This window comes from Heterodontus francisci, chromosome 5 (assembly GCF_036365525.1).
Source record: "Heterodontus francisci isolate sHetFra1 chromosome 5, sHetFra1.hap1, whole genome shotgun sequence".
Classification (NCBI taxonomy): Eukaryota; Metazoa; Chordata; class Chondrichthyes; order Heterodontiformes; family Heterodontidae; genus Heterodontus; species Heterodontus francisci.
Window position 1 is genome coordinate 3,064,885 of NC_090375.1, and position 13,363 is coordinate 3,078,247.

Consider the following 13,363-nt stretch of genomic DNA (forward strand, 5'->3'; position numbering starts at 1 on the left):
TCGAGAGACAATGGATACGCGCCTGGAGGTGGTCAGTGGTTTGTGAAGCAGCGCCTGGAGTGGCTATAAAGGCCAATTCTGGAGTGACAGGCTCTTCCACAGGTGCTGCAGAGAAATTTGTTTGTTGGGGCTGTTGCACAGTTGGCTCTCCCCTTGCGCCTCTGTCTTTTTTCCTGCCAACTACTAAGTCTCTTCGACTCGCCACAATTTAGCCCTGTCTTTATGGCTGCCCGCCAGCTCTGGCGAATGCTGGCAACTGACTCCCACGACTTGTGATCAATGTCACACGATTTCATGTCGCGTTTGCAGACGTCTTTATAACGGAGACATGGACGGCCGGTGGGTCTGATACCAGTGGCGAGCTCGCTGTACAATGTGTCTTTGGGGATCCTGCCATCTTCCATGCGGCTCACATGGCCAAGCCATCTCAAGCGCCGCTGACTCAGTAGTGTGTATAAGCTGGGGATGTTGGCCGCTTCAAGGACTTCTGTGTTGGAGATATAGTCCTGCCACCTGATGCCAAGTATTCTCCGAAGGCAGCGAAGATGGAATGAATTGAGACGTCGCTCTTGGCTGGCATACGTTGTCCAGGCCTCGCTGCCGTAGAGCAAGGTACTGAGGACACAGGCCTGATACACTCGGACTTTTGTGTTCCGTGTCAGTGCGCCATTTTCCCACACTCTCTTGGCCAGTCTGAACATAGCAGTGGAAGCCTTTCCCATGCGCTTGTTGATTTCTGCATCTAGAGACAGGTTACTGGTGATAGTTGAGCCTAGGTAGGTGAACTCTTGAACCACTTCCAGAGCGTGGTCGCCAATATTGATGGATGGAGCATTTCTGACATCCTGCCCCATGATGTTCGTTTTCTTGAGGCTGATGGTTAGGCCAAATTCATTGCAGGCAGACGCAAACCTGTCGATGAGACTCTGCAGGCATTCTTCAGTGTGAGATGTTAAAGCAGCATCGTCAGCAAAGAGGAGTTCTCTGATGAGGACTTTCCGTACTTTGGACTTCGCTCTTAGACGGGCAAGGTTGAACAACCTGCCCCCTGATCTTGTGTGGAGGAAAATTCCTTCTTCAGAGGATTTGAACGCATGTGAAAGCAGCAGGGAGAAGAAAATCCCAAAAAGTGTGGGTGCGAGAACACAGCCCTGTTTCACACCACTCAGGATAGGAAAGGGCTCTGATGAGGAGCCACCATGTTGAATTGTGCCTTTCATATTGTCATGGAATGAGGTGATGATACTTAGTAGCTTTGGTGGACATCCGATCTTTTCTAGTAGTCTGAAGAGACCACGTCTGCTGACGAGGTCAAAGGCTTTGGTGAGATCAATGAAAGCAATGTAGAGGGGCATCTGTTGTTCACGGCATTTCTCCTGTATCTGACGAAGGGAGAACAGCATGCTGTTTACTGAGTAGTACATCGGAATGCTTTACTGAGTAGTGCCTCGGGATGCTTTACTGAGTAGTGCATCGGGATGCTTTACTGAGTAGTGCATCGGGATGCTTTACTGAGTAGTGCATCGAGATGCTTTACTGAGTAGTGCCACGGGATGCTTTACTGAATAGTGCATCGGGATGCTTTACTGAATAGTGCATCGGGATGCTTTACTGAATAGTGCATCGGGATGCTTTACTGAGTAGTGCATCGGGATGCTTTACTGAGTAGTGCATCGGGATGCTTTACTGAATAGTGCATCGGGATGCTTTACTGAATAGTGCATCGGGATGCTTTACTGAGTAGTGCATCGAGATGCTTTACTGAGTAGTGCATCGGGATGCTTTACTGAGTAGTACATCGGAATGCTTTACTGAGTAGTGCATCGAGATGCTTTACTGAGTAGTGCATCGAGATGCTTTACTGAGTAGTGCATCGGGATGCTTTACTGAATAGTGCATTGGGATGCTTTACTGAGTAGTGCATCGAGATGCTTTACTGAGTAGTGCATCGAGATGCTTTACTGAGTAGTGCCTCGGGATGCTTTACTGAGTAGTGCATCGAGATGCTTTACTGAGTAGTGCCACGGGATGCTTTACTGAGTAGTGCATCGAGATGCTTTACTGAATAGTGCATCGGGATGCTTTACTGAGTAGTGCATCGAGTTGCTTTACTGAGTAGTGCCTCGGGATGCTTTACTGAGTAGTGCATCGGGATGCTTTACTGAATAGTGCATCGGGATGCTTTACTGAGTAGTGCATCGAGATGCTTTACTGAGTAGTGCATCGGGATGCTTTACTGAGTAGTACATCGGAATGCTTTACTGAGTAGTACATCGAGATGCTTTACTGAGTAGTGCATCGGAATGCTTTACTGAGTAGTACATCGGAATGCTTTACTGAGTAGTGCATCGGGATGCTTTACTGAGTAGTGCATCGAGATGCTTTACTGAGTAGTGCATCGGGATGCTTTACTGAGTAGTACATCGGAATGCTTTACTGAGTAGTGCATCGAGATGCTTTACTGAGTAGTGCATCGGGATGCTTTACTGAATAGTGCATCGGGATGCTTTACTGAGTAGTGCATCGAGATGCTTTACTGAGTAGTGCCACGGGATGCTTTACTGAGTAGTGCATCGAGATGCTTTACTGAATAGTGCATCGGGATGCTTTACTGAGTAGTGCATCGAGTTGCTTTACTGAGTAGTGCCTCGGGATGCTTTACTGAGTAGTGCATCGGGATGCTTTACTGAATAGTGCATCGGGATGCTTTACTGAGTAGTGCCTCGGGATGCTTTACTGAGTAGTGCCTCGGGATGCTTTACTGAGTAGTGCATCGAGATGCTTTACTGAATAGTGCATCGAGATGCTTTACTGAATAGTGCATCGGGATGCTTTACTGAATAGTGCATCGGGATGCTTTACTGAGTAGTGCATCGAGTTGCTTTACTGAGTAGTGCCTCGGGATGCTTTACTGAGTAGTGCATCGGGATGCTTTACTGAATAGTGCATCGGGATGCTTTACTGAGTAGTGCATCGAGATGCTTTACTGAGTAGTGCATCGGGATGCTTTACTGAGTAGTGCATCGGGATGCTTTACTGAGTAGTGCATCGATATGCTTTACTGAGTAGTGCATCGGGATGCTTTACTGAGTAGTGCATCGATATGCTTTACTGAGTAGTGCATCGGGATGCTTTACTGAGTAGTGCATCGATATGCTTTACTGAGTAGTGCATCGGGATGCTTTACTGAGTAGTGCATCGGGATGCTTTACTGAGTAGTGCATCGATATGCTTTACTGAGTAGTGCATCGAGATGCTTTACTGAGTAGTGCATCGGGATGCTTTACTGAGTAGTGCATCGGGATGCTTTACTGAGTAGTGCATCGAGATGCTTTACTGAGTAGTACATCGGAATGCTTTACTGAGTAGTGCATCGGGATGCTTTACTGAGTAGTGCATCGAGATGCTTTACTGAGTAGTACATCGGGATGCTTTACTGAATAGTGCATCGGGATGCTTTACTGAGTAGTGCATCGAGATGCTTTACTGAGTAGTACATCGGAATGCTTTACTGAGTAGTGCCTCGGGATGCTTTACTGAGTAGTGCATCGGGATGCTTTACTGAGTAGTGCATCGAGATGCTTTACTGAATAGTGCATCGAGATGCTTTACTGAGTAGTGCATCGGGATGCTTTACTGAGTAGTGCATTGAGATGCTTTACTGAGTAGTGCCTCGGGATGCTTTACTGAGTAGTGCATCGGGATGCTTTTTTGAGTAGTGCATCGAGATACTTTACTGAGTAGTGCCTCGGGATCCTTTACTGAATAGTGCATCGAGATGCTTTTTTGAGTAGTGCATCGAGATACTTTACTGAGTAGTGCCTCGGGATCCTTTACTGAGTAGTGCATCGGGATGCTTTACTGAGTAGTGCATCGAGATGCTTTACTGAGTAGTGCCTCGGGATGCTTTACTGAGTAGTGCATCGAGATGCTTTACTGAGTAGTGCCACGGGATGCTTTACTGAGTAGTGCATCGAGATGCTTTACTGAATAGTGCATCGGGATGCTTTACTGAGTAGTGCATCGAGTTGCTTTACTGAGTAGTGCCTCGGGATGCTTTACTGAGTAGTGCATCGGGATGCTTTACTGAATAGTGCATCGGGATGCTTTACTGAGTAGTACATCGGAATGCTTTACTGAGTAGTGCCTCGGGATGCTTTACTGAGTAGTGCATCGGGATGCTTTACTGAGTAGTGCATCGAGATGCTTTACTGAGTAGTACATCGGGATGCTTTACTGAGTAGTACATCGGAATGCTTTACTGAGTAGTGCATCGGGATGCTTTACTGAGTAGTACATCGGAATGCTTTACTGAGTAGTGCCTCGGGATGCTTTACTGAATAGTGCATCGGGATGCTTTACTGAGTAGTGCATCGGGATGCTTTACTGAGTAGTGCATCGGGATGCTTTACTGAGTAGTGCATCGGGATGCTTTACTGAATAGTGCATCGGGATGCTTTACTGAGTAGTGCATCGAGATGCTTTTTTGAGTAGTGCATCGAGATGCTTTACTGAGTAGTGCATCGGGATCCTTTACTGAGTAGTGCATCGGGATGCTTTACTGAGTAGTGCATCGGGATGCTTTACTGAGTAGTGCATCGGGATGCTTTACTGAGTAGGACATCGGGATGCTTTACTGAGTAGTGCATCGAGATGCTTGACTGCATTCAGGTGTTTATAAATGTGAGTTATTGGAGTGTTGTCAATAAAATGACTGGTGACTCCTGACCTGAGTGACAATGGTCCAGTCACAAGTCATCAGTTTGCAGGGACAGAGAGATATGGAAAGTCGGGACCAATAGTCGGTACACAGGGCTGTGTAGATATGTCCTGTATACAGATTGGGATACACAGGGCTGTGTAGATATGTCCTGTATACAGATTGGGATACACAGGGCTGTGTAGATATGTCCTGTATACAGATTGGGATACACAGGGCTGTGTAGATATGTCCTGTATACAGATTGGGATACACAGGGCTGTGTAGTTATGTCCTGTATACAGATTGGGATACACAGGGCTGTGTAGATATGTCCTGTATACAGATTGGGATACACACAGGGCTGTGTAGATGTGTTCTGTATACAGGTTGGGGTACACAGGGCTGTGTAGTTATGTCCTGTATACAGATTGGGATACACAGGGCTGTGTAGTTATGTCCTGTATACAGATTGGGATACACAGGGCTGTGTAGTTATGTCCTGTATACAGATTGGGATACACAGGGCTGTGTAGATATGTCCTGTATACAGATTGGGATACACACAGGGCTGTGTAGATGTGTTCTGTATACAGGTTGGGATACACAGGGCTGTGTAGATATGTCCTGTATGCAGATTGGGGTACACAGGGCTGTGTAGATATGTCCTGTATACAGATTGGGGTACACAGGGCTGTGTAGATATGTCCTGTATACAGATTGGGATACACACAGGGCTCTGTAGATATGTCCTGTGTGCAGATTGGGATACACAGGGCTGTGTAGATATGTCCTGTATACAGATTGGGATACACACAGGGCTCTGTAGATATGTCCTGTATGCAGATTGGGATACACACAGGGCTCTGTAGATATGTCCTGTGTGCAGATTGGGATACACACAGGGCTCTGTAGATATGTCCTGTATGCAGGTTGGGATACACAGGGCTGTGTAGATATGTCCTGTATACAGATTGGGATACACACAGGGCTGTGTAGATATGTCATGTATACAGATTGGGATACACAGGGCTGTGTAGATATGTCCTGTGTGCAGATTGGGATACACAGGGCTGTGTAGATATGTCCTGTATGCAGATTGGGATACACACAGGGCTGTGTAGATATGTCATGTATACAGATTGGGATACACAGGGCTGTGTAGATATGTCCTGTATGCAGATTGGGATACACACAGGGCTGTGTAGATATGTCCTGTATACAGATTGGGATACACACAGGGCTCTGTAGATATGTCCTGTATGCAGGTTGGGATACACAGGGCTGTGTAGATATGTCCTGTATACAGATTGGGATACACACAGGGCTGTGTAGATATGTCCTGTGTGCAGATTGGGATACACAGGGCTGTGTAGATATGTCCTGTATGCAGATTGGGATACACACAGGGCTGTGTAGATATGTCATGTATACAGATTGGGATACACAGGGCTGTGTAGATATGTCCTGTATGCAGATTGGGATACACAGGGCTGTGTAGATATGTCCTGTATACAGGTTGGGGTACACAGGACTGTGTAGATATGTCCTGTTATACAGGTTGGGGTACACAGGGCTTTGTAGATATGTCCTGTTATACAGGTTGGGATACACAGGACTGTGTAGATATGTCCTGTATACAGGTTGGGGTACACAGGGCTCTGTAAACATGTCCAGTATATAGGTTGGGGTACACAGGACTGTGTATATGTCCTGCATACAGGTTGGGGTACACAGGACTGTGTAGATTTGTCCTGTATACAGGTTGGGGTACACAGGGCTCTGTAAACATGTCCAGTATATAGGTTGGGGTACACAGGACTGTGTATATGTCCTGTATATAGGTTGGGGTACACAGGACTGTGTATATGTCCTGCATACAGGTTGGGGTACACAGGACTGTGTAGATATGTCCTGTATACAGGTTGGGGTACACAGGGCTCTGTAAACATGTCCAGTATATAGGTTGGGGTACACAGGACTGTGTATATGTCCTGTATATAGGTTGGGGTACACAGGACTGTGTATATGTCCTGTATATAGGTTGGGGTACACAGGACTGTGTATATGTCCTGTATACAGGTTGGGGTACACAGGACTGTGTATCTGTCCTGTATACAGGTTGGGGTACACAGGACTGTGTATATGTCCTGTATACAGGTTGGGGTACACAGGACTGTGTATGTGTCCTGTATACAGGTTGGGGTACACACAGGGCTTTTTTAAAATTCATTTGTGGGATGTGGGCATCTCTGGCTAGGCCAGCATTTATTGTCCATCCCTAATGGCCCTTGAACGGAGTAGCTTGCTAGGCCATTTCAGAGGGCATTTAAGAGTCACCCACTTTGCTGTGGGTCAGGAGTCACATGTAGGCCAGACCAGGTAAGGACAGCAGATTTCCTTCCCTAAAGGCTGTGTAGATGTGTCCTGTATACAATATAATATTCTGATGAAGGGTGACTGACCTGAAACGTTAACTCTGCTTCTCTTTCCACAGATGCTGCCAGACCTGCTGAGTGAATCCAGCATTTCTTGTTTTTATTTTAAATTTCCAGCATCTGCAGTATTTTGCTTTTATTTTATATCCTATATACAGTTTGGGGTACACATGGCTGTGTATATATATTTTATTTTTATTTAGAGATACAGCACTGAAACAGGCCCTTCGGCCCACCGAGTCTGTGCCGACCATCAACCACCCATTTATACTAATCCCACATTCCTACCACATCCCCAACTTCCCTTAATTCACCTACCACCTAGCTACACTAGGGACAATTTATAATGGCCAATTACCTATCAACCTGCAAGTCTTTGGCTGTGGGAGGAAACTGGAGCACCCGGCGGTAACCCACACGGTCACAGGGAGAACTTACAAACTCTGCACAGGCAGTACCCAGAATCGAACCCGGGTCCTTGACGCTGTGAGACTGCGGTGCTAACCACTGCGCCGCTAACCACTGTGCCGCCCCATATATCTTGTATACAGTTTGGCATACACACAGGGATGTGAATATATCCTGTATCCCGTTTGGAGTACACACAGGGCTGTGTATATATCTTGTATACAGATTGGGGTACACACAGGGATGTGTATATATCTTGTATACACATTGGGGTACACACAGGGATGTGTATATATCTTGTATACACATTGGGGTACACACAGGGATGTGAATATATCCTGTATCCCGTTTGGAGTACACACAGGGCTGTGTATATATCTTGTATACAGATTGGGGTACACACAGGGATGTGTATATATCTTGTATACACATTGGGGTACACACAGGGATGTGTATATATCTTGTATACAGATTGGGGTACACACAGGGCTGTGTATATATCTTGTATACAGATTGGGGTACACAGGGCTCTAATTCTAATTCTAATTCTCTGTTTTAAACATACTCAAAGACTGAGCTTCCACAGCCCTCTGGGGTAGAGAATTCCAAAGATTCACAATCTTCTGAGTAAGAAATTTCTCCTCATCTCTGTCCTAAGTGGCTTCCCCCTTATTTTGAAATTGTGTCCCCTGGTTCTAGACTTCCCAACCAGAGGAAACATCTTACCTACATCTACTCTGTCTATCCCTTTAAGGTTGTAGGTTTCAATGAGATCACCTCTCATTCTTTGAAACTCTAGAGAATACAGGCCCAGTTTCCCCAATCTCTCTTCATAGGACAGTTCCACCGTCCCAGGAACAAGGCTGGTGAACCTTTGTTGCACTCCCTCTATGGCAAAAATATCTTTCCTAAGGTAAGGGAACCAAAACAGCACACAGTATTCCAGGTGCAGTCTAACCGAGGTTCTAAACAATTGAAGCAAGACTTCACTACTCCTGTACTCAAATCCTCTTGCAATAAACACTAACATACCATTATCCTTCCTAATTGCTTGCTGCACCTGCATGTTAGCTTTCAGTGATTTATTGACAAGGACACCCAGGTCCCTTTGTACATCTACACTTTCTAATCTCTTATCATTCAAGAAATACTCTGCACATCTATTCCTCCTACCAAAGTGAATAATCTCACATTTTTCCACATTATATTCCATCTGCCATGTTCTTGCCCACTCACTAAGTCTGTCCAAATCTCCTTGAAGTCGCTTTGCATCTTCCTCACAACACACATTCCCACCTAGTTTTGTGTCATCCGCAAATTTGGAAATATTACATTTGGGCCCCACATCCAAATCTTTGATATATATTGTGAACAGCTGGGGCCCAAGCACTGATCCCTGAGGTACCCCACTAGTCACAGCTTGCCAATGTGAGAATGACCTGTTTATCCCTACTCTCTACTTTCTGCCTGTTAACCAATCTTTAATCCATTCCAGTATATTACCTCCTATCCCATGTGCTTTAATTTTGTAATATGGAATTAATGCAAGCAGGTGGGATTAGTATAGATAGGCATTATGGTCGGCATGAACACGGTGGGCCGAAGGGCCTGTTTCTATGCTGTATGACTCTATGACTCGATAACCAACCTCCTGTGCGGGACTCTATCAAAAGCCGTCTGAAAATCCAAGTATACTACATCCACCAACTCCCCTTTATCAATTCTGTTAGTAACATCCTCAGAAAACTCCAACCGGTTCGTCAAACATGATTTCCCATTCATAAATCCATGTTGACTATGCCCAATCAGATCATTATTATCCAAATGTCCATTTATCACATCCTTTAGAATAGATTCTGGTATTTTCCCAATGACCGTAAGGCTCATAGGTCTGTAATTCCCTGTTTTCTCTCTCCCTCCTTTCTAAACAGTGGGGTGACATTTGTTACTTTCCAATCTGCAAGAACTATTCCAGAATCTATAGAATTTTGGAAGATGATCACCAATGCATCCACTATCTCCATAGCTACCTCTTTCAACACTCTGGGATGTAGACTATCAGGTCCTGGGGATCAATCTTCAGCCCCATTAATTTCTCCAATACAACCTTCTTACCAATACTAAATTCCTTCAATTCCTCATTCCCTCTAATCCCTTGGATCTGTAATTCTGGGAGATTTCTTGTATCTTCCTCAGTGAAGACAGACACAAAGTAATCATTTAGCTTCTCTGCCGTTTCTCTATTCTCCATCATAAATTCTCCTGATTCTGCCTGTAATGGACCCACATTTGTCTTCTCCAAACGTTTCCTTTTTACGTACCTGTAGAAGCTTTTACAGTCCATTTTTATTTTTTTGCTAGTTTACATTCATATTCTATTCTCCGATTCTTTATCAGTTTCTTGGTCCTCCTTTGCTGAGGATTCGAAAATCCTCCCAATCCTCAGGTTTACTATTTCTGGCAACTTTATTGGCCTTTTCTTTTAATCTTCTACAATCATTAACTTCCTTTGTTATCCACAGTTGACTGCCTTTACTTTTGGGGTTTTTGTGCCTTGAAGGAATGTATAGTTTCTGTAAACTATGTAATATTTCTTTAAAGACTATCCATTGCCTATGTACAGTCAAACCTTTTAATGTATTTTCCCAATCCACCTCAGCCAATTTGCCCCTCATACCTTCATAATTTCCTTTGTTCATATTTAACACCCTGGCTTCAGATTAAACTACCTCACTTTCAAACATCATGTAAAATTCTATCATATTATGATCACTCATCCCTAAGGTTCTTTTACAACAAGATTATTAATTAGCCCTTTCTCATTACATAAAACTAGATCTAAAATAGCCTGTTCTCTGGTCGCTTCCTCAACCTACTGCTCTAGAAAACCATCCCTAACACACTCCAGAAACTTGTCCTCAACAGAATTAGTGCTCATTAGGTTTACCCAGTCTATATGCAGATTGAAGTCACACATGATTACTGTATTACCCAGGCTACATGCTTCTCTAATCTCCTGATTAATACCATTCCCCACACTACCTCTACTGTTTGGTGGCCTATAAACAACTCCTACCAATGTTTGCTGCCCCTTGCTGTTTCTTAGCTCCACCCAAACAGATTCCAAACTGTCATTGCAATGTGGCAGCCCTAACACATGGCTAATAAATACCCTGTTGCTTTGTCTTCCTGCAGGGATCTGGTCCCTCTGCTACAAACAGGAGTTCACCACCCCACTGCAGATCACAAGCAGCCGTGGCTACGACAAGTGTCTCAGGCATCTGCTGACCTGCGGAGCAGAGGTTGATTTTGCACCAGGAGGGAAGACTGCACTACATGAGGCGTGTGAAAACGTGCAGGCAGAGTGTGTGCGGCTGCTGCTGACATACGGAGCAAATCCAAATGCCTTCTCCGAGGACGGTTACACACCACTCCACCTGTGCTCATCGCCAGAATCCTTCCAGTAAGCTTTGTCCCCAGCAGTTTATCTCTGGTGATAGAGGGAGGGTGAAGTGGAACGATTATCCTTTCGGGAGTGAGCATGAGAAATTTTGGAACAAGGGAAGCTGTCTTTTGAACCAATCAAACCCTTTCCATTGAACCAACCAATCAAACCCTATCCACTGGGCCAATTGCAGCTACTCCTTCCTCAAGCATGGAGCCCTCCCCTGCCAGGAAACCTGCCACCTGGCCGAACACTCTGTGAATCACTCCGTCTGTGCAGGTCGTGGTCAGTGCTGTTTATTGCAGTCTTCCTTCCCCATCAATCCTGCATCACACTGCAGTCATTATGGTTGCTGCCTAGGAATGGGTGTTCATTGTCATGATGCTATTTGGATGGAGCAGAGATAGAGCAGGTAGGGGAAGAGGACACTCTGTCACCTCCCCTGCTCCCTTGCAGCCTGCGGGTTGAGCAAGACAAAGACATGGAGGTGGGCGAGGTTCCTGCAACACCAGATCACAGGCATTTGGGAGCCATGGGGCAGGTGCTCACAATTAACACTTCAGTGAAGTGCCCCGTCCCGCCAATCCATCAACTCTCCTCTCCACATCCCACAAGATCTGAGCCTAATGGACAGTCGCTGACACTGACCTCTGCACCCACTGACCTCTGCACCCACTGACCTCTGCACTAAATAACTCCCTTTCCATGCATCACATTCCTTTCCATGAACTTATTTTACAGGGAATAGCTGTGGCTAGTGAAGGATGTGGGAATTAGTGTCAGCTCCATAGTATCGTGGTCATGCCTGCTATCTGAAACAAGTTGTACCACCCTCTCATGCCATGGAGAAAGTGATGAGGCTATTTTCCCTGGGGAGCAAGGCATCAGTCGCCAGCCTGGTGCATCTGTGCATGCAGATTGGTTAAATTACTGGCGCACCCTTTGCAGCGTGGGAGAGCCTAAGCTCACCAAAGTCCCATATCAGGCACCTTCCACGCTGGTCCTGTGATGGAGGTCGGCTGAGGTCAGGCTCCAGGTATACAGTTCTACCATTGTCTCCTCAGTATTACACAGCCTGCAAAGGCAATTTCCCCTCTGATATTTCAAGCTGTGACTGCCTGTGCCTTAGATACAGCTTCCAGGATAAGATCTGCCTCTAATGCAGTCTGACCTGTCAGGCATCTTTTGTCCTCTTTATCCTGCAAGTAACACACAAATAGAGGAATTCCCCTAGAATGCCCTTTCTAAAATCCTTCATTGTACAAACTAAAAATCTGGCAGAAAAAAACTCTTCAAAAAAATATTAGCTGCCGGTTGCTATTGCATTTGATGAGCTGTGATTGGCTGCAGTTTTGCCTTTGAGCTGTGATTGGCTGCAGTAGGTTGCTTTTGAGCTGTGATTGGCTGCAGTAGGTTGCGTTTGAGCTGTGATTGGCCGCATTAGGTTGCATTTGAGCTGTGATTGGCTGCAGTAGGTTGCATTTGAGCTGTGATTGGCTGCAGTAGGTTGCATTTGAGCTGTGATTGGCTGCAGTAGGTTGCATTTGAGCTGTGATTGGCCGCATTAGGTTGCATTTGAGCTGTGATTGGCTGCAGTAGGTTGTGTTTGAGCTGTGATAGGTTGCAGTAGGTTGCGTTTGAGATGTGATTGGCTGCTGAGGTGTAATTGCAGCTGTTGTTGACAGATGTGCAATGCATTTATTGGCGTTTGGTGGCCACATTAACAGTCGAACAGAGGACAAGGACGACACGGCTCTCCACATCGCAGCCAGGTTCGGTCTGGAGGAGCACGTGAAGTTGTACCTTGAACATGGAGCTTCCATTAACAGGATGAATGACTGTGGGCAGACACCACTGCATTCTGTGTGTTCACAGTCCCACAGCAGGGAAGATGCTGAGAGATATTACCGGGTATGCAAGCAGCTCATTGAGAAGGGAGCCAGTGTGACAGCACTGGATGAAGAGAAGCAGTCTGCACTGCACCTCGCTTGTCACACGGCCAACTACAGGATGGTGGATCTGCTCCTCCGCAAAGGAGTTGATGTCAACCGCATGGACTATGGGGGGAATGCCCCAATGCATAAAGCATTACAGGCCGTAGCTTACAAATTGGAGCATGAACCCGAACACACTGTCCGATCCCTCTTAAACTATGGATCAATCCGCATCTGGCCAGGTGCTATTCCAAAGGTAAGATAAAGACCCCAGAGAGACTGGTCAGTGTATGTGTATGTGTATAGTGACAAACGTGTGTGTGTTTCTGTGTGTTGGGTGTGTTCGCACATGTGTGTATGGATGTCCATGTTTCTGTGAGTGTGTATGAGGCGTGGGCAAAAGAACTGGAGCAAGATGTGAATTGTTTTTACCCAGTGA

At 45.7% G+C, this 13,363-nt stretch overlaps 1 protein-coding gene across 1 annotated transcript in view; it reads left to right on the forward strand.

Annotated features, from left to right (window-relative positions):
- asb10 (ankyrin repeat and SOCS box containing 10) overlaps window positions 1-13,363 on the forward strand; it is a 51,589-nt gene that overhangs the window by 18,423 nt on the left and 19,803 nt on the right. Inside the window, exons 2-3 of the mRNA XM_068031035.1 lie at window positions 10,741-11,008; window positions 12,676-13,180. Of these exons, the coding sequence (XP_067887136.1) occupies window positions 10,741-11,008; window positions 12,676-13,180 (773 nt within the window). The remainder of the gene's footprint in view (window positions 1-10,740; window positions 11,009-12,675; window positions 13,181-13,363) is intronic.